This window comes from Schistocerca serialis, chromosome 5 (genome assembly GCF_023864345.2).
Source record: "Schistocerca serialis cubense isolate TAMUIC-IGC-003099 chromosome 5, iqSchSeri2.2, whole genome shotgun sequence".
In the NCBI taxonomy this organism is placed as follows: Eukaryota; Metazoa; Arthropoda; class Insecta; order Orthoptera; family Acrididae; genus Schistocerca; species Schistocerca serialis.
The window spans coordinates 745,450,359-745,475,804 of NC_064642.1; the positions used below are offsets into that span (position 1 = coordinate 745,450,359).

General features: G+C 44.9%; 1 protein-coding gene across 1 annotated transcript; it reads left to right on the forward strand.

Annotated features, from left to right (window-relative positions):
- The first annotated feature begins 235 nt into the window (after window positions 1–235).
- Window positions 236–24,447, forward strand: LOC126482203 (glucose dehydrogenase [FAD, quinone]-like). The gene is made up of 2 exons (XM_050106182.1): window positions 236–544; window positions 22,221–24,447. The coding sequence occupies exons 1-2, from the start codon at window positions 236–238 to the stop codon at window positions 23,784–23,786; spliced, it is 1,875 nt and encodes a 624-aa protein (XP_049962139.1). The 3' UTR covers window positions 23,787–24,447.
- The last annotated feature ends 999 nt before the right edge of the window (window positions 24,448–25,446 follow it).

Sequence of the window (25,446 nt, forward strand, 5' to 3'; positions counted from 1 at the left end):
GCCGCATTATCGTTGTACGCTCCGCTACGCACGCAGTTTCGTACTCAAAACATCGCCTGACTGCTGGATCCGCAGTAATCTATTCTCCCGATGGGAAAGTAATTGTTGTCACGGTTTGTTAGACAGAAATGTGGATTCTGCACGCGAAACACTTGCGTAATCGAACGCTCGTTATAGTTGACGTCTGTATTTCGTCGGGTGACAGACGCGCTCGGCCGCGAGACGGACGTCTGCTATGTGCGCATGCGCGACGGCCACGTGCGCGGCGGTCGGCGGCGGCGCCGGCGCGCTGTTCGCGCAGCTACTGGCGGCCGTGGCGCACGCGCAGTGCGCTCTCGCGGACCGCGGCGCCTACCCGCCGGACGCGGCGCGCCCGCTGCCGGAGTACGACTTCGTGGTGGTGGGCGCCGGGTCGGCCGGGAGCGCGGTGGCCGCGCGCCTCTCGGAGGATCCCGCCTGGACGGTGCTGCTGCTGGAGGCCGGCGGAGACCCGCCGCCCACCGCCGACGTGCCCCTCCTCTTCCCCGCCCTGCAGAAGACCGAGGTACGGCCAACTCGGCCCCGCGCACAAACGCGTGCCTGTTCTCAGCGCTGGCCTCTGTCTGGAAGGGGCGGCCGTCGCTATGCTTCGTTCGTTATAAGAAGAAGGGACCGGTTGGTAGGACATGTTCTGAGGCATCGTGGGATCACAAATTTAGCATTGGAGGGCAGCGTGGATGGTAAAAATCGTAGAGGGAGACCAAGAGATGAACACATTAAGCAGATTCAGAACGATGTAGGTTGCAGTAAGTACTGGGAGATGAAGAAGCTTGCACAGGATAGAGTAGCATGGAGACCTCCGTCAAACCAGTCTCAAGACTGAAGACCAGAACAACAACAACAACAAACACAAGCTCGATGATTGGACAGCAGCCGTAAGTCTCGTACACTGGTGTCGGTCCGGCTTTGGAACTAGGTCCAACTTATTATTGTTGTGGTCTTCAGTCCAGACTGGTTTGATGCAGCTCTCCATGCTACTCTATCCTGTGCAAGCTTCTTCATCTCCCAGTACCTACTGCAACCTCCAGCCTTCTGAATTTGTTTAGTGTACTCATCTCTTGGTCTCCCTCTACGATTTTTACCCTCCATGCTGCCCTCCAATACGAAATTGGTGATCTCACGATGCCTCTGAATATGCCCTACCAACCGATCCCTTCTTCTAGTCAAGTCGTGCCACAAATTTCTCTTTTCTCCAATTCTGTTCAGTACCTCCTCATTAGTTATGTGATCTACCCATCTAATCTTCAGCATTCTTCTGCAGCACCACATTTCGAAAGTTTCTATTCTCTTCTTGTCCAAACTATTCATCGTCCACGTTTAACTTCCATACAGGGGTACACTCCATACAAATACTTTCAGAAACGACTTCCTGAGACTTAAATCTATACTCGATGTTAACAAATTTCTACAAATTTCTCCTTCAGAAACGCTTTTCTGGCCATTGCCAGTCTACATTTTATATCCTCTCTACTTCGACCATCATCAGTTATTTTATTCCACAAATATCAAAACTCCTTTACTACTTTAAGGGGTGTAGGACGTCAAACGGGTCGACTTGGAGCAGGAGAGGCATCACAGGACATTTTAATTTCCAGTGTCTATACTTTTACAAATAAATTCAAAAACTTTGTCAGCATGACCAGGAAGGATTCAGGATTCACAATCATAGCAGTGGAAGTTCAAAAAAATAACAAAATAATTTTTTTTTACATGTGAAAGTTCATCATTTTTTCACTTCTATTGGCTGCGTTTGTTGCTACAGGTACACGTTTCTTCATAAGTAAGAGAGATTCTTCGATGAATTTTGCACAGCATACAAACCATACTTACAGGTGTATGAAACTCTAGAATTTTCCAAATCTATTGAAAACTGTGGTAAAAATTGAGATAATTAACTGCAAAATTTGATTTTTTCTAAACATAAAGTTTAAAACGTAACAGCTTATTAATTTTTTATAAATTAAGTAGATTCTAGAGTTTCACACACCTGTAAGTATGGTTTGTATGCTGTGCAAAATTCATCGAACAGTCTCCCTTACTTACGAAGAAAAGTGTACCTATAGCAACAAATGCAGCCAATAGTAAGTGAAAAAATGATGAAATTACACATGTAAAAAAATTATTTTGTTATGTTTTTGAACTTCCGCTGCTACGAGTGTGAATCGTGAATCCTTCCTGGTCATGCTGGCAGTTTTATGAATTTACTTGTAAAAGTATAGACAGTGGAAAATAAAATGTCCTGTGGTGCCTCTCCTGCTCCAAGTCAGCCCGCTTGTCGTCCTACCCCCCTTAAATCACTTAATAAAAGCAAATCTTCTGGTCCAGACTGTATACCAATTAGGTTCCTTTCGGAGTATGCTGATGCATTAGCTCCGTACTTAACAATCATATACAACCGTTCGCTCGACGGAAGATCCGCACCCAAAGACTGGAAAGTTGCACAGGTCACACCAATACTCAAGAAAGGTAGTAAGAGTAATCCGCTAAATTACAGGCCCATATCGTTAACGTCGATGTGCAGCAGGATTTTAGGACATATATTGGGTTCGAACATTACGAATTACCTCGAAGGAAACGGTCTATTGACAAACAGTCAACATGGGTTTAGAAAACATCGTTCCTGTGAAACACAACTAGCTCTTTATTCACATGAAGTGCTGAGTGGTATTGACAAGTGATTTCAGATCGATTCCGTATTTCTGGATTTCCGGAAAGCTTTTGACACTGTACCACACAAGCGGCTCGTAGTAAAATTGCCTGCTTATGGAATGTCGTCTCAGTTATGTGACTGGATTTGCGATTTCCTCTTAGAGAGTTCACAGTTCGTAATAATTGACGAAGAGTCATCGAGTGAAACAGAAGTGATTTTTGTCGTTCCCCAAGGTAGTGTTATAGGCCCTTTACTGTTCCTCCTCTATGTCAAGGATTTGGGAGACAATCTGAGCAGCCGTCTTCGGTTGTTTGCAGATGACGCTGTCGTTTATCGACTAATAAAGTCATCAGAAGATCAAACCAAACTGCAAAACTATTCAGAAAAGATATCTGAATGCTGCGAAAAGTGGAAGTTGACCCTAAATAACGAAAAGTGTGAGGTCATCCACATGAGTGCTAAAAGGAACTCATTAAACTTCGGTTACACGATAAATCAGTCTAATCTAAAAGCCGTAAATTCATCTAAATACCTTGGTATTACAATTACGGACAACTTAAATTGGAAGGAACAAACAAAAAATGTTGTGGGTAAGGCTAACCAAAGACTGCGTTTTATAGGCAGGACACTTATAAAATGTAACAGATCTACTAAGGAGACTGCCTACACTACGCTTGTCCGTCCTCTTTTAGAATACTGCTGCGCGGTGTGGGATCCTTACCAGATAGGACTGACGGAGTACATCGAAATAGTTCAAAGAAAGGCAGCACGTTTTGTATTATCGCGAAATATGGGAGAGAGTGTCACTGAAGTGATACAGGATTTGGGCTGGACATCATTAAAAGAAAGGCTTTTTCGTTACGACGGAATCTTCTCACGAAATTCCAATCACCAACTGTCTCCTCCGAATGCGAAAATATTTTGTTGACACCGACCTACATAGGGCGCAACGATCACCACGTTGAAATAAGGAAAATCAGAGCTCGGCGGGAAAGATATAGGTGTTCATTCTTCCCGCACGCTATACGAGATTGGAATAATAGAGAATTGTGAAGGTGGTTCGATGAACCCTCTGCCAGGCACTTAAATGTGATTTGCAAAGTATCCGTGTGGATGTAGATGTAGATGTACACTGGTATCGGTCCGCTTTTGGAAGTAGGTCCAACTTATGTATTAGAAATCTTATTACTATGTCGTAAATAAAACTTTAAGACATTCTGATGTATTAACAGCCATCAACGTTTTTCTTAACCGTACTTTAGTTACGCCATTTTTATTCCAAAAATCGTGTAGAGTCACAGTCTCTGTAAACGCTACTCGTGCTCGGATTGTCTAACTGTGAGTACGTACTGAGCAAATGGGTGAGACTGCTTCCTGCTTCATATGGAAACATGCGAGCGGAACACAGTTAATGGAAAGAAACAAACTGTTCTTAATGTTTTTCACAAACTTACAGAGAAAAATCAGCTCTTTCGTTTTTCGAGAAACACTATGTAATAAATAAGCGATGGGAGTTAAGCAACGTGTGTGGCGCAGTCGGTAGCGGCAAAAGTTGAAAATCGTATGTGCTTGGGGGCTACACTTCGAAGCTAGTTCTGGTAGACAATTTTTTTCGGTTTGAATACCTAGATGCTTTAAATATGAAATTCATCAAGCATAAGTTAATTACCTCGTACTTAACCATCATTTTTTTAAAAAGTGTACGTTTTCTATTTTCTAAATTCAAATTGCACGCAAAATTTTGGTTTTCATTGCAAATACAAATTATTAAGTATTGACATTTTATAGAAGATTCCACACTGCTGCTACGGTCGCAGGTTCGAATCCTGCCTCGGGCATGGATGTGTGTGATCTCCTTAGGTTAGTTAGGTTTCAGTAGTTGTAAGTCTATGGGACTGATGACCTCAGATGTTGAGTCCCATAGTGCTTATACCCATTTGAACCATTTTTATAGAAGATTGTTAAAGATTGCTGAAGTTAAAAAAACATTACACATTCAATCTTTTTGAGTAAAATGAAAAATCGGATACTCTTTATTTGAATATGCTTATTGCTTTGTATGAGAGATGCGGTCTCACACGAACCACAGCGATAAGCATCGTAGAAACATGGAAAACAAAAATATTCACGGCGTTGTGCACAGTGTAGATATTCTGCATTTTTACAGTAGTCAACTTACTACTGCTATCTGAACCCAATAGGACTGATCTAGAGCGAAGTCGGGGGAAAATAACAAGACGTTCAAGCTGCCAGACATACTGGAACTAACGCATGAAGATTTGTGACACGTCACTGCCGAGCGATGGCAAAATGCAAAACAGCACGTCATAAAAAAGGAGGAGGAAATCCTGACTTTTTTGGTGGATCTGGATTCTGTTGCTGATCGCCTCGTTGTCGACGTAGCTGTACTGAAATGTATTCCTTGGAGTTAGTTATGGAACGAAATCAGAGATTACCATACAACTGACTGTAATACATTCTGTGCCTTCAATATTTAACTGCATGGGAAATCAGCACTGCGCTTTTACGCCACGCATAACTCATGCAGAAAAATTGCCCTTGTTACATTCAGAAATTTTCATCACTTTTATCTTTAATTACAACACTGTCTGAGCTAAGATCGGGCACGTGCTATATTTTTCGTGTGGTCACCTATGAAGCGCATCATTTGAGTTTTGCCGTAAATAATCTCCTTCCCTTTGAAACTTAAATGACATGCAAAGCTATTTTGTCCTCTGCTCATGTGTTTTCACGCCTTTACTGCGACTGTTCATATCACTGCAGGTTAGTTGCATCACTTGCATGGTCAGTGCTGTCCTTGTTAAATACGCCGGTAAAGCTGTTGGCTCGTATCATCGCTGAATCGATGTACGTGTAACGCACGTATCCTCGTTATCGTACGAGGATGAGTCAAATGAAAACCTTAAGTATTTTTTTAAATATTATTTATCGTGCAGAAGTGGTGCAAAGCTGTATCACTTTTCAACATAATCTCTCCCACGCTCAAAGCAAGTCCTCCAGCGCTTACAAAGAGCATAAATTCCTTTAGAAAAAAATTCCTTTGGTAGTCTGCGCAACCTCTTCATCGGAACGGAACTTCTTTCCTCCCATTGCGTCTTTGCGTGGTCCAGACATATGGAAATCACTTGGGGCAAGGTCTGGTGAGTATTGTGGATGAGGAAGACACTCAAAATGCAGGTCTGTGATTGTTGCAACTATTATACTAAGGACACCTGCCGACAACAATCCACGTCGCTTTGATTTGACTGCAGGCCGCATATGACTTTTTAGGAAATCTGTGTATGATGCACTGGTGACAGTGGTCCCTCTGAGCATGTAATGCTCCAAAATGACGCCTTTTTCGTCCCAAAAGAGAGTCAGCATAACCTTCCCTGCTGATGGTTCTGTTTGAAACTTCTTTGGTTTTGGTGAGGAGGAATGGCACCATTCCTTGCTCGCTCTCTTCGTTCCCAGTTGGTGGAAGTGAACCCCGGTTTCGTCCCCAGTAACGATTCTTGCAAGGAAGCCATCACTATCTCGTTCAAAGCGCCGAAGAAGTTCTTCACAAGCATCAACACGTCGTTCTCTCATTTTAGGAGTCGGCTGCCGTGGTACCCATCTTGAAGACAATTTGTGAAACTGGATCACATCATGCACTATGTGGTGTGCTGACCCATGACTAATCTGTAAACATGCTTCAATGACATTCAGTGTCACTCGGCGGTTTTCCTTCACTATGGCTTCAACTGCTGCAATGTTCTGTGGAGTCACAACTCGTTGTGCCTGACCTGAGCGAGGACAATCTTCCACTGAAATCACACCATTTGCAAACTTCCTAATCCATTCGTAGACTTGCTGCTGTGACAAACATGCATCACCGTACTGAACCTTCATTCGTCGATGAATTTCAATAGGTTTCACTGTAGTGTTGGCAGAAAAGCCAACACTGTTTTTATAGAGGAGGCCGAAATGCACGCGTTTAATTACACGCTGACTGGCGTGAGGTCTGGAACAGGTCAGAGAAATAAGACTAGCAAAACAGGAGGTAACTGGTAGAATACTTAACTTTAATCCACAATTGTAGAACATCTCTCGTTACGGTACATGCTTCATAATATTAATTATCAATTGAATACGGCGCCTTGCTAGGTCGTAGCAAATGTAGCTGAAGGCTATGCTAACTATCGTCTTGGCAAATGAGAGCGTATTTGTCAGTGAACCATTGCTATGAACGTCGGCTGTACAACTGGGGCGAGTGCTAGTACGTCTCTCTAGACCTGCCGTGTGGTGACGCTCGGTATGCTATCACTGACAGTGGCGACACGCGGGTCCGACGTATACTAGCGGGCCGCGGCCGATTTAAAGACTACCACCTAGCAAGTGTGGTGTCTGGCGGTGACACCACATTCACACCTTCACTACGCAAAAACCAAATAACAGAACGCTGTTCTTCCCTGGTGCAGGTCGCAAGTGGGGCAGCCATCTTTATACTGATACTGCGACGAGATGTGTGCATTTGCACTATGCTGCCACCTACAGGCCATTCTGCACGCTGTTCGTAGCACGCTTACCAACTTGCAGGATAACGGCGAGAAATTTCGATTTGTTATTACAAAGCTTTCATTTGACTCACCCTCGTATTTGACTGGATTCGAGACAGCTTGGCTTCCGCTCCACATGAAACGAAATCCGATGAGGTTCCAGCAAACGCCGAAGGATACATAGTGTAATGTTTACCTGAGACTGTGGTCAGCTGTTCGCTGCGTCCGTTACGCCGTCATGAGCGGAGCATTTCGCTGCCTGCGTCGGCTACACTGCGTGAACGGAGGCGTGCGCACGCTGGCTGCTCTGCTGTCTTTCTGGAACTGTTTTAAAGAAACTATTCTGTAAAAAAAATTAACTCCTTCGCGTCTCGTTCCGTCGTTCGCCAGCTTCGTGAGGAACTTTCTATCGTTTCGTTAACATTAGTAATCATTGTTATATTCGACACTAAGCTACTGCGCGAAAGTGCAGCTAACATACTGAACTTTTCTTTAAACTTCACATGACATCTATGTATGTCTCCAGTCTTGAGATAATATTATATGTAGTGCACTCACTTCTGCTTACATGTGCAAATGATAGTGCAAAAGTGAAAAATTGGTAACATCCCTGACATTTCATAAGCGATTCGAGATATCAACACGCATTTTTGGCTAACGATAGCACACAATGCATATGGTATTTTGACGCATAGTTGACGCGCAAAACTTTTATGTCCACAGCGATATACTAATAACTGCAGAATTATTTCTGTGAAACAATGTAGTTATTTTAAGAGCTGTACACGGCCGGTCAAGTGAGAATTAGTATGGGTTCGTAACAATGTAAGTGAATAAATAACACCTTTTTAATGCTGAGGATGATCTTCTCACAAGCTATTGGCTGCACGGAGCAGCCCCGCTGTCAGGGGCGCCTTGCCACAGTTCGCACGGGTCCCCCTGTTGGAGGTTCGAGTTCCCTCTGGTGTGGGCGTGAGCGTGTTCCTTAGCGTAAAACAGTTTAAGTTAGATTAAATAGTGTGTAAGCCTAGGGACCGATGACCTCAGCTGTTTGGTTCCACAGGAACTTACCACCAGCACAAGCAGCTGACTTCTTTTGTCCTCATTGTTTCTTTACTACACTACTGGCCATTAAAATCGCTACGCCGCGAAGATGACGTGCTACAGACGCGAAATTTAACCGACAGGAAGAAGATGCTGTGATATGCAAATGATTAGCTTTTCAGAGCATTCACACAAAGTTGGCGGCCGTAGCGACACCTACAACGATTTCTCATACACAGCCCGCATCCCGTGGTCGTGCGGTAGCGTTCTCGCTTCCCACGCCCGGGTTCCCGGGTTCGATTCCCGGCGGGGTCAGGGATTTTCTCTGCCTCGTGATGGCTAGGTGTTGTGTGCTGTCCTTAGGTGAGTTAGGTTTAATTAGTTCTAAGTTCTAGGGGACTGATGACCATAGATGTTAAGTCCCATAGTGCTCAGAGCCATTTGAACCATTTCTCATACACAAACAGCAGTTGACCGGCGTTGCCTGGTGAAACGTTGTTGTGATGCCTCGTGTAAGGAGGAGAAATGCGTACCATCACGTTTCCGACTTTGATAAAGGTCGGATTGTAGCCTGTCGCGATTGCGGTTTATCGTATCGCGACACTGCTGTTCGCGTTGGTCGATATCCAATGACTGTTAGCAGAATATGGAATCGGTGGGTTCAGGAGGGTAATACGGAACGCCGTGCTGGATCCCAACGGCCACGTATCACTAGCAGTCGAGATGACAGGCATCTTATCCGCATGGCTGTAACGGATCGTGCAGCCACGTCTCGATTCCTGAGTCAACAGATGGGGACGTTTGCAAGACAACAATCATCTGCACGAACAGTTCGACGACGTTCGCAGCAGCATGGACTATCAGCTCGGAGACCATGGCTGCGGTTACCCTTGACGCTGAATCACAGACAGGAGCGCCTGCGATGGTGTACTCGACGACGAACCTGGGTGCACGAATGGCAAAACGTCATTTTTTCGGATGAATCCAGGTTCTGTTTACAGCATCATGATGGTCGCATCCGTGTTTGGCGACATCGCGTTGAACGCACATTGGAAGCGTGTATCCGTCATCGCCATACTGGAGTATCACCCGGCGTGATGGTATGGGGTGCCAGTGGTTACAGGTCTCGGTCACCTCTAGTTCGCATTGACACCACTTTTAACGGTGGACGTTACATTTCAGATGTTTTACGACCCGTGGCTCTACCCCTCATTCGATCCCTGCGAAACCCTACATTTCTGCAGGATAATGCACGACAGCATGTTGCAGGTCCTGTACGGGGCTTTCTGGATACAGAAAATGTTCGGCTGCTGCCCTGAGCAGCACATTCTCCTGATCTCTCACCAGCTGAAAACGTCTGGTCAATGGTGACCGAGCAACTGGCTCGTCACAATACGCCAGTCACTACTCTTGATGAACTGTGGTATCGTGTTGAAGCTGCATGGACGGCTGTACCTGTACACGCCATCCAAGCTCTGTTTGACTGAATGCCCAGGCGTATCAAGGCCGTTATTACGGCCAGAAGTGGTTGTTCTGGGTACTGATATCTTAGGATCTATGCACCCAAATTGCGTGAAAATGTATTCACATGTCAGTTTTAGTATAATATATTTGTCCAATGAATACCCGTTTATCATCTGCATTTGTCTTGGTGTAGCAACTTTAATGGCCATTAGTGTAATTGCCTGTCTCAGGGCTCTGTTCTAATTACAACTGCAGCAACATGGTGGTGATGTGAAATTGTGTAAATCCTGCTATGTCTTGGTAAAAAAGATAATTTTTATATTTCAACAAGAGAAAGGAAAAAGGTTTACAAATCAGATAAAAGTAAACCACCTCTGTTGCAATTTGAGTGCAATCCTGTAACCTATTGCCTTCTTAGTAATAAACAGCTGACTTGTCAAATTATTGGTTGTACTGGTGAAGCCTGTAAATACGATCGTCTGCAGACTCACTTGTGGTTGTGAGTAACCTTCAGTTGTTGAAAGAAAGCGGCACGGCAGCTCCGCGCGTTCGGTCAGTGGGTTAGCTACCCTCTGCAACAAAAAAAAAAAAAAAAAAAGAGTTAATTGATCAACAACGAACAGATGCAACGACCGAAAGCGAACAAAATGAGATTTCGCCGGCACGGTAGCTGAGCGTGTTCGGTCAGAGAGCTGGTTGGCCTCAGTAACAAAAAAAAAAAAAAAAAAAAAAAAAACTGAGTGAAACGATCAACAACGAACTTAAACGGATGTCATGTTATGTCCGCAACGACCAAATACAACGATCAGCCACGGAAAAAAAGGGCGCTTCCCCTGCCTTGCGGCCGCCACCCGCAATCGAGGGCCGGCTACTGCTCCTGTCCCCTCCCCTGCCATGCTGTCCGTGCAGGCAGTGGTCAAGTTATTTTGTGTACACTGTACACGTTTCCTTCCAACACCAACACTTGAGGCTTGTCACAAGTAGTAACCGTTCCGCGTTTCGAGCACATTCACACGTGGTCTTCCATATTAACATTCTCGAGGCAGAAACACACAAATACCTAGACTGTCAGAAGGGAATGAGGTAGTGCTGCAGTCTATTCCCAATGTTATTCATTTAGTGCATTGTACAACCTGTGAAGGGAAGGCTTAGAAAAGGGAATTTAAGTTCTTGGAGAATAAATAAAGACTCTTATGATCTCCTCCACCACTTTCCAAAGAGAATTTTATTGCCAGGTCCATAGCTGATAAAATATTTGTTTTGAAAATAAGTGTTCCACTCCTGTACTGTTCATATTTTATTTGTTTGTCTTTCATTGTTGCTATGACACTTAAACCAGTAACAAGGAAGAAAGATAAATAAAATGTAAATATGGTAGGTGTGGGTTATTTGCTTTAAAAATAAAGACTGTGAGGTTTGACAATGACATTCTGATTCTGTCAGACATGCAAATTGACAAGAAAGAGCAGTGGAACAAAATTGCTAGTCAAACTTCCTGGCAGATTAAAACTGTGTGCCGGACCGAGACTCGAACTCGGGACCTTGCCTTTTGCGAGCAAGTGCTCTACCGACTTTTTTTTTTTTTTTTTTTAATCTCATTTTGTTCGCTTTTGTTCGTTGCAGCTGCTCGGGGCGGACGTCGTAAGACATCCGTTTAAGTTCGTTGTTGATCGATTAACTCAGATTTTTTTTTATTACAGAGGGCAGCTAACCCTGTGACCTAACACGCTGAGCTACCGTGCCGGCGACCGACTGTGCTACCCAAGCACGACTCACATCCCGTCCTCACAGCTTTAATTCCGCCAGTACCTCGTCTCCTACCTTCCAAACTTCACAGAAGCTTTCCTGCGAACCTTGCAGAACTAGCACTCCTGGAAGAAGTTAGTGTCTTAAAAAGAGGTTACAATGAAAATAAAAAGGATGATGGAGTCAAGTAAATTTAAATCAGACCAAGTAGAAGGAAACTGATTGAGAAATGAGGCTTTAGAAGTAGCATGTGAATTTTGTTACCTGCACGACAAGTAGAGAGGATACAAAATGCAGACTGAGAGTAGCAGCGAAAACTTTAATGAAAAACGGAAGTTTGTTAACATCATATATGAGTTTAAGTTTTAGATATACTTTTCTGACGGTATGGGTGTGAAGCGAAGAGATGAAATGTGGACGATAAATAGTTCAGACAAGAAGAGAACAGAACTTTTGAAACGTGGTGCTCTAGGACAATCTTGAAGCTAAGACGGTCAGATTGAGAAATTAATAACGAGACAAGCAGACACTGAACTGAATCGAATTGCAGAAAAAAGAAATGTATGGAACAACTTGACCGAAAGAAGGGATCGCTTGATTGCATGTATGCTGGGGCGTCAAAGAAGCGTCAGTTTTGTAATAGGGTGTGAGCTGGGGACAAAAATTGTACAGTTTGTCCAAGGCTTGACTACAGTAAGCGTCTTCACATTGATAAAAGTTGCAGCAGATACTCAAAGATGAAGGCGCTTCTGCAGCAGCATGGTGAGTTGAATCAAACTGTTCTTCAGACTAAAGACCGAACAACAATGACGCAAACTGACAGCCAAATCAGGAAATAAATAACTCAGACTGGGAAAATTGAATCTGAGTTTTCATATCACATGGGCCCAGAACTTCACAACCTCCCAGTCACTCAGTGAGGCACGAATGATATCATCGTGTGTGCAGGATGTTGGGCGCAGGTGGCATTAGAGCATGTAACCTGTGGTTTGCTCTTCAGTTCCCACTACGTGACGGCGCCATAATGTCCACTCCATCGGTAAACTAAATGAACTTTGCAGTATTCTGTAACATTCTACATGATTTTCCAAAAACTGAACTGTTCAAAATTCAAATCATTTCATTCTTTGAGCAAGGGAAACTGGTTGAAAGGGATCCCACAGGTGATACTAACAGGTTTCATACACAACCTGAGGCACTGCTGAAGGTTTCTCTAATGACTGTAGGTAATCACGCGACGTTTGTCCCCCATTGTCGTCAACAGCTTCGGGATGGAAACGTTTCACAGGACTAGGTGACCCGCACATAGAGCAAGTCACTGTGCTTTTCGTGCAGATGGGTTGGATACTCCAGCTCTGCCTTTAGAACATTTCCCTCACCAGCATCCTCAGCCACGTCAAGAATGTCTCCTTCCTGAAATGTGTCGATTTCCTCCTTCGGCAGTCATTGGAACACAATGAACGGTAGACTTTGTTGCATGGCTTGCCTATAGAGGTTCTTTACATCCAGGCGAAGAATGTGACGTAAATCGTCAGAGGGCCTGTACTCAATTGCGGGTTGCTTACCTTGGCGTACTTGTGCACACACTATCAAAGTCCCCCGCCAGACTCACGTTCGGAGAAGAGCAGCATGTCAACGTCAGTCAAAGGTTCGATGTTTCACTGCCAGACTTTAACGCTTTGTTTACACTTTTTATAGTAGTATATTGCGCACAGCCCATTCATTACAGAATTCCTTTCGGGTTGCATCCTTTTTTCTCCATTATATCCTCAAAGTAAGGGACACTGCGCCTTATGGCACTTTCAGTAACTACCCATGGTGTTGAGGTTGGGACTAGACTTCGCTTCTTCGCCTGAACTGCTCCTACATCGGTACTACGAGGGTGAGTCAAATGAAAACATTAAATATTTTTTAAAAATATTATTTATTGTGCAGAAGTGGTACAAAGCTCTATCACTTTTCAACATAATCTCCCCCACGCTCATTGCAAGTCCTCCAGCGCTTACGAAGTGCATAAATTCCTTTAGAAAAAAATTCTTTTGGTAGTCTGCGCAACCACTCATGCATGGCGTACCTCTTCATCAGAACGGAACTTCTCTCCTCCCATTACGTCTTTGAGTGGTCCAGACATATGGAAATCACTTGGGGCAAGGTCTGGTGAGTATGGCGGATGAGGAAGACACTAAAAATGCAGGTCTGTAATTGTTGCAACTGTTGTACGGGCAGTGTGGGGCCTTGCATTGTCATGTTGCAAAAGGACACCTGCTGAGAGCAATCCACGTCGCTTTCATTTGATTGCAGGCCGCAGATGATTTTTTTTAGGAGAACTGCGTATGATGCACTGGTGACAGTGGTCCCTCTAGGCACGTAATGCTCCAAAATGACGCCTGTTTCGTCCCAAAAGAGAGTCAGCATAACCTTCCCTGTTGATGGTTCTGTTCGAAACTTCTTTGGTTTTGGTGATGAGGAATGGCACCATTCCTTGCTCGCTCTCTTCGTTTCCAGTTGGTGGAAGTGAACCCAGGTTTCGTCTTCAGTAACGATTCTTCTCTTTCAAAGCGCCGAAGAAGTTCTTCACAAGCATCAACACGTCGTTCTCTCATTTCAGGAGTCAGCTGTCGTGGCACCCACCTTGCAGACACTTTGTGAAACTGGAGCACATCAAGCACTATGTGGTGTTCTGACCCATGACTAATCTGTAAACATGCTTCAATGTCATTCAGTATCACTCGGCAGTTTTCCTTCACTATGGCTTCAACTGCTGCAATGTTCTGAGAAGTCACAACTAGTTGTGCCTGACCTGGACGAGGAGCATCTTCCATTGAAGTCACACGATTTGCGAACTTCCTACTTCATTCGTAGGCTTGCTGCTGTGACAAACATGCGTTACCGTACTGAACCTTCATTCGTCGATGAATTTCAATAGCTTTCACACCTTGACTACGCAAAAACCCAATAACAGAACCCTGTTCTTCCCTGATGTAAGTCGCAAGTGGGGCGGCCATATTTATGGTTGAAATGGCTCTGAGCACTATGGAACTTAACATCTTAGGTCATCAGTCCCCTAGAACTTAGAACTACTTAAATCTAACTAACCTAAGGACATCACACACATCCATGCCCGAGGCAGGATTCGAACCTGCGACCGTAGCAGGCCATATTTATACTGATATGCGACGGTATGTGTGCATCTGCACTATGCTGCCACCTACAGGCCATTCTGCACGCTGTTTGTAGCACGCTTACCAACTTGCAGGATAACGGCGAGAAATCTCTATTTGTTATTACAAATTTAAGGTTTTCATTTGACTCACCCTCGTAGGATTCGTGTGGCTCGTTGGACACCGTGCCTGTAAGTCTGAAACCTTATCTCCCATCTCGTCGTCACCTCCTCCTCTTGTAGCTCATAGTCGTAAACCGACGTGCGTCACGACGTGATTTAGAAGCTCAGTCTCAGATCTGAGATAACGCAGGATTCTGAGGTCATCCGTTTCATGGTACGTGAGCGGCTGCATACAGGACTGAAACGGCGATGTGATCAAGCTGAGGTTTTTCAGGTCTCTGCGGTTGGAGACAGCGCAGAACGGCTCAGATCTTAGGCTAAGGAGGTACGTGTGGTGATGATAGGGGAAATGAAAGTCTTGGTTCGCTCACTGGTATGCTTTTAATTGCTTCTCCACGTGTTAGCCAAGTACATGCGGAAGAGCACAGGCACTGGTTTATAAAAACATATGCGAGACTTACTAGATTCTCTAATCAGTTGCCAGAACAAAAGGCCACTATGGCCTGTCATTTTGTTATGATTCAGGTATACATAGTTATGTGTGGTACTGCAGGACACGAACAAAGAGATGCCGGGTTCTATAGTTCTATTCGAACTCTTAGGTTCAAGTACTCGTCTCATTGAAAGTCGTTTAATGAAAAAAGTAAGAGCATATGGACTATCAGACCAATTGTGTGATTGGATTGAGGAGTTCCTAGATAACATAACGCAGCATGTCATTCTCAATGGAGAGAAGTCTTCCGAAGTAAGAGTGATTTCAGAGGAGTGTCGGAGGACCGTTGCTATTCACAATATATATTGGACAACATCGGAAGTTCACTGAGGCTTTTTGCGGATGATGCTCTAGTATATCGAGAGGTTGTAACAATGGAAAATTGTACTGAAATGCAGGAGGGTCTGCAACGAATTGACGCATGGTGCAGGGAATGGCAATTGAATCTCAATGTAGACAAGGGTAATGTGCTGCGAATACATAGAAAGAAAGATCCTTTATCATTTAGCTACAACATACCAGGTCAGCAACTGGAAGCAGTTAATTCCTTAAATTATCTGGGAGTAGGCGTTAGGAGTGATTTAGAATGGAATGGCCATATAAAATTAATCGTCGGTAAAGCAGATGCCAGACTGAGATTCATTGGAAGAATCCTAGGGAAATGCAGTTCGAAAACAAAGGAAATAGGCTACAGTACACTTGTTCGCCCACTGCTTAAATGCTGCTCACCGGTGTGGGATCTGTACCAGATATGGTTGGCCAGCCTGAGTGGCCGAGCAGTTCTAGGCGTTACAGTCTAGAACCGCGCCACCGCTACGGTCGCAGGTTCGAATCCTGCCTCGGGCATGGATGTGTGTGATGTCCTTAGGTTAGTTAGGTTTAAGTAGTTCTAAGTTCTAGGGGACTGATGACCTCAGAAGCTATGTCCCATAGTGCTCAGAGCCATTTGAATCAGGTAGGGTTGATAGAAGAGATAGAGAAGATCCAACGGTGAGCAGCGCGCTTCGTTACAGGATCATTTAGTAATCGCGAAAGCGTTACGGAGATGATATATAAACTCCAGCTGAAGACTCTGCAAGAGAGACGCGCAGTAGCTCGGTACGGGCTTTTGTTGATGTTTCGAAAACATACCTTCACTGACGAGTCAAGCAGTATATTGCTCCCTCCTACGAATAGCTCGCGAAGAGGATAAAATCAGAGATATCAGAGCCCACACAGAGGCATGCCGACAATCTTTCTTTCTACGAACAATGCGAGACTGGAATAGAAGGGAGAACCGATAGAAGTACTCAAGATACCATCCGTCACACACTGTCACGTGGCTTGCGGATTCATACTTGGATGATTTTTCTTTTTTTCTGGCAACCTTCCACGATTCGGTCGTTACATCAGGTTCATCCGCAACTAAAGAGGAGAGATATTCAGGAATATTAATATCTTTCTATTGATTTATTTCTAGGCGAAAACTTACTGTTTACACATCAGCTGTCAATCGAACAGAAGCAAAAAACGTGCGACGATGCTGTAACATGACCACGGAATGTTTCCAGAATGAGATTTTCACTCTGCAGCGGAGTGTGCGCTGATATGAAACTTCCTGGCAGATTAAAACTGTGTGCCCGACCGAGACTCGAACTCGGGACCTTTGCCTTTCGCGGGCAAGTGCTTACCATCTGAGCTGGCAGAAGTGACGCTGTGAGGACCGGGCGTGAGTCGTGCTTTGGTACTGTGTCATCCCCCTCCACATCCACTTCTCCAACCAGCTCCTCACACGTGTTCCTCCACTACCATATCACGACATGGTCAGCAGAGGATTTAATTGACACTAATTAGTGATGGATTATAAAATGTATAATTCATTTTTGGAATTGTTTCTTCTCCTAAACCCAGTACGAACTAAACATTCATTTTGAAAAGACCTATAGGCGGCCGGTGCGGCCGAGCGGCTCTAGGAGCTTCAGTCTGGAACCGCGCGTCAGCTACGGTCGCAGGTTCGAATCCTGCCTCAGGCATGGATTTGTGTGATGTCCTTAGGTTAGCTTGGTTTAAGTAGTTCTAAATTCTAGGGAACTGATGACCTCAGATGCTAAGTCCCATCACTGTGGCCAGAGCCATTTGAACCATTTGAAAGACCCACATACCAAAACACATAATCAAGTTCTTCAACCACAGCACGAATAATTGAACTTCAGATTATATCCAGATAGGTGCAACTTCATCCCGATTGTATAGAAACACACGACCTAACACGCCTGCACCTCAAGAATGCTGGCGACCAACTGGCGATGATTAAGATACACTCTAAGAAAATAGGAAACAAGATGCACCGCAAAGGAATTATCCGGAAGGGACCAAAATCCTTAGATGTGAAGGGCTTATTTCAATAGAAGTCCATTACCTCCACTTTTATGCCTATAATTCTTCTGAAATTAATGATCCAAACAAACAGAAAGAAAGGTTCATCTCTAGCAAGAATATTTCTGGTATCTCAACTGCAGATTTATCAGCGTTCATTTAACTTTAGGACTCTAGATCTCAAAAGGAACAAATATGGACTTGTACCACTATTGAAATAAGCCCTTCATGTGATGTACATGTATAGACACACAAATGAATTGGAAGATGCCCTTCATGTGATGTACGTGTATAGACACACAAATGAATTGAAATAAGCCCTTCATGTGATGTACATGTATGGACACACAAATGATTACAAGTTCAGAAAAATTGGATGATTTATTCAAGAGAAAGAGCTTCACAAATTGAGCAAGTCAATAACGAGATGGTCCACCTCTGGCCCTTATGCAAGCACTTATTTGGCTTGGCATTGATTGATAGAGTTGTTGAGCGTCCTCTTGAGGGATAACGTAGCGAATTCTGTTCGACAGCCACGTTAAATCGTCAGAATCCCAAGATACTTTGACGGCCCTGCCGACACACTGAGGTGACAAGTCATGGTATATTTACTAATATTTTGCTGGAGTGGTGCAGCAACTCGACTTGGGTTGGACTTTAAGTGGTTGGAACTCCTCCGCAGAAACTCTGAGCCATATTACCTCTACAGCCATCCATAACTGCTTAAGTGTTGCCAGTGCAGGATTTTGTGCACGAAGTGACCTCTCGATTATGCCCCATAAATGTTCGATGGGGTTCATTCAAGCTGGGCGATCTGTGAGGCCAAACCATTCGCTCAAATTGTCCAGAATCTTCTTCAAACCAGTTGCGAACGAATGTGACCTGGTGACATGACGCCTTGTCATCCATAAATATTCCATCGTTGTTTTTACATGGAGTTCACGAATGGCTGCAAATGGTCTCCAAGTAGTCAAAGGACCCACTCTATTCCATGTAAACACAGCCCACACTGTTTTGGAGCCACCACCCACTTGCACAGTCCCTTGATGACAAGTTGGGTCCATGGCTTCGTGGGGTCTGCGCCACATTCGAACCTTACCATCAGCTCTCTATAGCTGAAATCGTGACTCGTCTGACTAGGCCACGGTTCTCCAGTCGTCTAGGCTCCAACCAGTATGGGCACAAGCCCAGGAGAGGCGTTGCAGGCGAAGTCGTGCCGTTACCAAAGGCACTCGCGTCTGCCGTCTGCTTCCATAGGCCATTAACGCCACATTTCGGCGCACTGTCCTAATGGATACGTTCGTCGTACGTCCCACACTGGTTTCTGGCGGTTATTTCATGTGGTGTAGTTTTGTCCTTTAACACTGTCAACACCATGCAAACGCCGCTGCTCGCGGCCGGCAAGTGAAGGACATCGGGCACTGCATTGTCCGTCATGAGAAGTCATGCCTGAAATTTGGTTTTCTCGGCACGCTATTGGCGCTGTGTATTGTGGAATATTAAATTCCCATGCGTCTAGCTCCAAATACTATTCCGTGTTCAAAATCTGTTAATTCCCGCCGTGCGGCTATAATGACGTCGGAAACCTTTTCTAAGGTGACCATCCGTCCCGTTTTTTTCGGGACAGTCCCGATTTTTGTGTGTCTGTCCCGAATTTTTTCAAAGGTAATTCGAGACACCTGCTTGTAACGAAATTAACAAGCTTGACCCAATTTGTCCCGAATTAGACAGTCGTTTCACCTGTATCAGTATATTTTATTATTAGTTTTAGTTAGGGCGGGAAATTGTTTGACAAGAGGGTACGACAAATTGTCGAAACCATTATCAAACTGTTTCTACTGTGCAAACACGTGTTGGCCGCAGCTCGAACAGCTAATGGGCAGTCAGAGACCACGGCAACTGGGAAAAAGTCGCACTCGAACGCATTCGCGCGGTCGAAACGGTTCTAACCGTAACTCGAACAGAAGAAGGAAGAAAACTGCATATTTTCTGATAGCCATGGAAGAGGCAGAGGAGGTTTTATGTCAGACATGTAGACGAAATACAAAGTAACTCGAACAGACGAACAGTAATATACGCTCTCGTTGACTTTGGTGTCGCCAACGCAGTGTATGCTGGCTCTAGAATACTACCATTTGTCATCTGTGTGCGCCGTATTATATCAGATTGAATTTTGTGTTACGTCGTGTTATGGTATATTACGTTTGATAAGTTTAGTTGTTTTTCCTCGTCAATAACAATAACAATACTTCTTCGCAAGAATGAGTTCAAAGAAGCGCAAGTGCTCCTTCAATGAACAATTGCAGAAAGAATTTCCATTCATCAGTGACATTAGTTCTTCGGACTCAAAAGGAAAAGTGAGGTGCAACGCATGTGCTTATAGTTTCTCACTAAGTCACAGTGGACGTGTTGATATACAACTACATTTAAAAAGTGACAAACATAAAAGAGCAGTCTCTGCAGCAGCGTCTAGTGCAACATTAAAGTCATTTTTTACATCAGAGAAACTTTGTGGTCAGGAGGAGAGGTTAGTTGCAACTGAGGGCGTTTTTGCGTATCATACAATTCAGCACATTCATAGTTTCAGATCTATGGACTGTACATAGAAGCTTCTTCAAGCGACATTAGAGTCCGCCAATGCACTGCCCTTTTAAGCCTCGTGTACGCGATACTGCCGCCATATGTATACGTGTACATCGCTGTCCAATGACTTTTGTCACTTCAGTGTAATACTCCGAAAGTTCTCAATTGAGGGAATATCCGGCGACCTCGATGCGAAGGTAAGGTTTGACAAGCATGAAAGCCAGCAGTAGAAACACTCGCTTTGTGCAGTTGGGCATTATCTTGGTGAAATGTAAGCCCAAGACGAGTTGTCATGAAGGGCAACAAAATCGGGTGTAGAAAATCGCCGACGTACTTCTGTTCCGTAAGGGTGGCGCGGATGACAGCCATAGGTGTCCTAGTATGAAAAGAAATGGCATCCCAGAACGTCACTCCTGGTTGTTGGGCCATATGATGGGCGATAATCAGGTTGGTACCCCACTTCTGTCCAGGGCATCGCCAGACACATCTTCGTCCTGGAATCTCATTGACTGGAATAGACCTGCCTTCACTGATGAGTCCCTCTTCGAACTGAGCCCCAATCACAGCACAGCGGTACATCGACGATATTCTACGCCTAGTTTTGTTGCCCTTAGTGGCAAGCCACCCAGTGCTTACATTTCAGCGAGATACTGCTTGTCCACACACGGCCAGACTTTCTACTGCTTATCTTTGTGCTTGTCAAATCCTATCTTGGCCAGCAAGCTCTCCAGAACTCTCACCAACTGAGAACTTTTGGAGCACTGTGGACAGAGCCGTCCAAATGGGCAGAATTTGGCACGATCTCCTTCAGGGGAACATCCAATAACTCTATCGATCAATGCTATGCCGAACAGCTGCCACAGTAAGGGCCACAGGTGGACCAACGTGTTACTGACTTGCTAAATTTGTGAAGCTCTTTGTCTTGAATAAATTACCTAATTTTTCTAAAATTGTAATCATCGTTTGTCTGCACATGTATATAATTATCTATCTACTGATTTGCTTACCTGTCAGATACGACAACATCTTCTGCACTAATGTTTTAACACTTGATGCATGGTAAAGAAAGAAATGTAATTTGGTAGTGCAAGACACAGTTGTTGCATCCTTACGAATAATAACAAAAAAGAAAAGAAAAAGGAATAAGACATATAAGAGAAGATTGATGAAACATTAATAAAAACCCTGAATAAATCAACCCCAAGAAAATGAGACAAAACAGAAAGTATGGCCGTCTGTATTATTAACTTCAATAAATTTCGAAACTTGCTGGCAAGGCGGACTGAAATACGTCACAATGGTCATTGTGCTGACTAAATAACAGGGCGCGCTGGACTGTCTGGCGAGCACTGTAGCCTGATGGCCGGTGCAGTGTGTAGCACGTGTGACTTGTGGTACTTTTCTATTTGTCTCATTTTTGTGTGGCTCCGTCCAGGGTACCGAAATCCGAAAGAGCGCCGAGAGAATGTACGACACTGTTTGGCAGTTTAGTAGCAACAGTATTCAGGGTGGCAGATCTGTTTCAAGGGCCTGCCATAGTAACGTCTGAATTGTGTCTGATAAAAAGTATAGTGCAATCAAAATGCCGTGGCCGCTAGATGCGCAGTCAGCTGGGAAAGCGTTGAGAGACAGGCAGTGGTGGGAGGTCGCTCAGAGCGCTGTTGGGAAATGCCGAGTGGGGAAGTGCCATCCTAAACTGAAGCCTACACTCACATATTAAGTGGGGCCCCTCTACGCCCACACTTGCATGGTGAACATTCAAAATGATCTGTAACCTCTTCTTTGGTTAATATCTAAAAGGAATTCTGGTTGAAAATGCAGCGATTTATTTTCGCGTGGTTTGTTAACCATTTTTACTTTCAGAGGAGAGTCACGAGTGGGGGATTTTGAGTAAAACCTACACGTTTCTCCTGTTTCCCTGTTAAAATTTGCTCCTTTCGCCAAAACTTCTATCATAATAATGTGTTTTGGACTAGAGTTGTGTAATGACAGTTCTTTTCAAAAAGGTTTATTTCGTTGCAGGCGGATTGGTCATACCTGACAGAACCAGATGGGCGCAGTTGCTTGGCACACAGAGATGGAAGGTGCGCATGGCCACGGGGCAAGACGCTGGGTGGTTCCAGCGTGCTCAACGCCATGATGTACGTCAGGGGCAGCCCGCAGGACTACGACGGCTGGGCGTCGCTCGGCAACGACGGCTGGTCCTACGAGGAGGTGCTGCCCTTCTTCAAGAAGCTGGAGGCCTTCGACGAGGAGGAGCTGGAGAGGAGACCGCACGTGGCAGCCGTACACGGGCGCGATGGGGCCATCCGCGTGTCCAAACCGGCGCGTCTGGATCCCGCTTATGACGCTTTGGACGCTGCCGCCACAGAGCTGGGCTTCAGAATTATCGAAGACTACAGCGCCGAGCCGATGGTGGGTTTCGGACAAATACACTGCTCTATAAAGAACGGAACGAGATGGAATGCCGCTCTCGGATACCTCGCACCTGCCAAAGAGAGGGTAAACCTGCACGTCCTAAAGTCCGCTTACGTAACGAAGATACTGATTCGGCCTGACACGCAAAGTGCGTACGGGGTGCAGTTTGTTAAAGACGGAAAGGTACAGGAAGCTAGAGCGACGAAGGAAGTAATTCTGTCAGCAGGAGCTATCAACACACCTCACATACTAATGCATTCTGGTATCGGACCAAAGTCCCATTTGGAAGAAGTCGGTATAACAGTGATAAGGGACCTCAGAGTAGGGTATAACCTGCAGGATCACTTATCGTATGCCGGGCTCTACTACACGAGGAAGCCTTCGGCGAGAAAAACGTTAGAAGAGTCTGTGTTCGAATACCTGATGAACAGGACAGGTATCCTATCGACGACAGGCCTTACTTCTTACACGGGATTTATCCAGACGCGGCGCGCACTACACAGCATTCCAGGTTTTCCCGAGGTAGACCCGGCGGGCTACCCAGATATACAGCTGATTTTTGTCTCTGTGGATAGTTCTACAGCCAGCTTACTAGCAGACGTCTTCAACTACAAGGAAGAGGCTACACTCGCTCTGAAAAATATGACGGTGAGCGAGGACGCGGTGATGGTGATGACGACGCTGCTGGCGCCGCGGAGCCGAGGTCGCGTCAGGCTGAGGAGTGCCGAGCCGCTGGAACCGCCGCTGATCGAGACCGGCTACCTCGCCGACCCGCGAGACCTCGAGACGCTACTGGACGGCGTGGAACTGAGCCACCGTTTGGGTTCCACGGAGGCGATGCGGGCGGCTGGCTACGGCGTCAGGGACCTCCCCTTGAACGAGTGCGGGCGCCGGGCCCGGGGAGGCCGCGACTACTGGAGCTGCGCCGCGCCCCACCTCGGCGCCACCGTCTACCACCCGGTGGGCACCGCCAAGATGGGACCCTCTAGCGACGTCGGCGCGGTCGTCGACGCGCGCCTCAGGGTGCACGGCGTGCGCGGCCTGCGCGTCGCCGACGCCTCCGTCATGCCGCTGATCGTGCGCTGCAACACCAACGTGCCGTCAATCATGATCGGGGAGAAGTGCGCCCACATGGTGGCCGAGGACTGGCGCCAGCGCGGAAAGCAGTGAGGGTGCTGTCTCGACTGGGGAAGAGCAGCCATAAAAGGCTCTACCGACGCACGACGTCGGCATCGGGATAACAAAGCGACCAACGGCCAGCTGTTTACAGGTCAGCTGCCATAGCAACAGCCAGTCAGAGCTCAAGATTGGTCACAGCTGCTGTCCTGCGCTCTGCAACCTCAGCAGCCGGTTGCCGGTTAGCTGTGGACAACGGTTTCGGAGTGTTACATAATTGTTGTGACTGTTATCACGCAGGATGATTCAGTGATGATCTTGCAAACTTTCACAGATGATGGACAAGAATAAATGTATCTGAGGTAAGGAATCCTGATGCGGAAACTATCGAGTCGAAAGCTGTAGTGAAAATCGTTCTGATACCTCTGACAGCAGAAAACATTTACTGGTGCCGTTGTTGCTAAGATTGTAGGGGCGGCAACTTCTAGAGTTCATAGCATGCACGAAAACTAGAACAAAATGTCCAGTAAACATGGGCTCCAAAGTGCATACCGTTACCTTAAGAGCGATGAGCACTTGTTCATCATCGCTACTGTGATACTCTTCTACTGAAAAAGTGCTCATTGCTCTCTTAAGGGGGGTAGGATGTCAAACGGGCTGACTTGGAGCAGGAGAGGCACCAGAGGACATTTTAATTTCCACTGTCTATACTTTTACAAGTAAATTCATAAAACTTTGTCAGCATGACCAGGAAGGATTCAGGATTCACACTCGTAGCAGCGGAAGTTCAAAAACATAACAAAATATTTTTTTTACATGTGAAATTTCATCATTTTTTTCACTTACTATTGGCTGCATTTGTTGCTATAGGTACACTTTTCTTCATAAGTAAGAGAGACTGTTCGATGAATTTTGCACAGCATACAAACCATACTTACAGGTGTCTGAAACTCTAGAATCTATTTAATTTATGAAAAAATCAATGAGCTGTTACGTTTTAAACTTTAGAAAAAAATCAAATTTTGTAATTAATTATCTCAATTTTTACCACAGTTTTAAATAGATTTGGAAAATTCTAGAGTTTCATACACCTATAAGTATGGTTTGTATGCTGTGCAAAATTCATCAAAGAATCTCTCTTATTTGTGAAGAAAAATGCACCTATAGCAACAAATGCAGCCAACAGTAACTGAAAAAAATGATGAAACTTCATATCTAAAAAAAATTTATTTTGTTATGTTTTTGCACTTTCACTGCTATGAGTGTGAATCCTGAACCTTCCTGGTCATGTTGACAAAGTTTTATGAATTAATTTGTAAAAGTATAGACAGTAGAAAATAAAATGTCCTATGATGCATCTCCTGCTCCAAGTCGACCTGTTTGACGTCCTACCCCCCTTAAGGCACTTGCTCATCGTCGCTGCTGTCAAACACATCTCTTCTAGTGAAAAAGTGCTCTTAGCTCTCGTAATCTTACCCTCCCATACATCACCATTAAATTCCTATTAGTCTGTTCATTATTTTCAAAAGCTTCGAGAGGCGTAAAACATACAAAAGAAAGACTTTACACTTTTCTTCATTATCTCGTTGTTGTTGACTCCAAGTCTGGCGTCTAGGGTACATTCTTAAGGCTGTAAGTTTTATAATGTTGCGGGTTGTTGTCGAACTGAATAACTGAAAAAGATTTGATTGTAGCTATGGATATCTTTTTATTT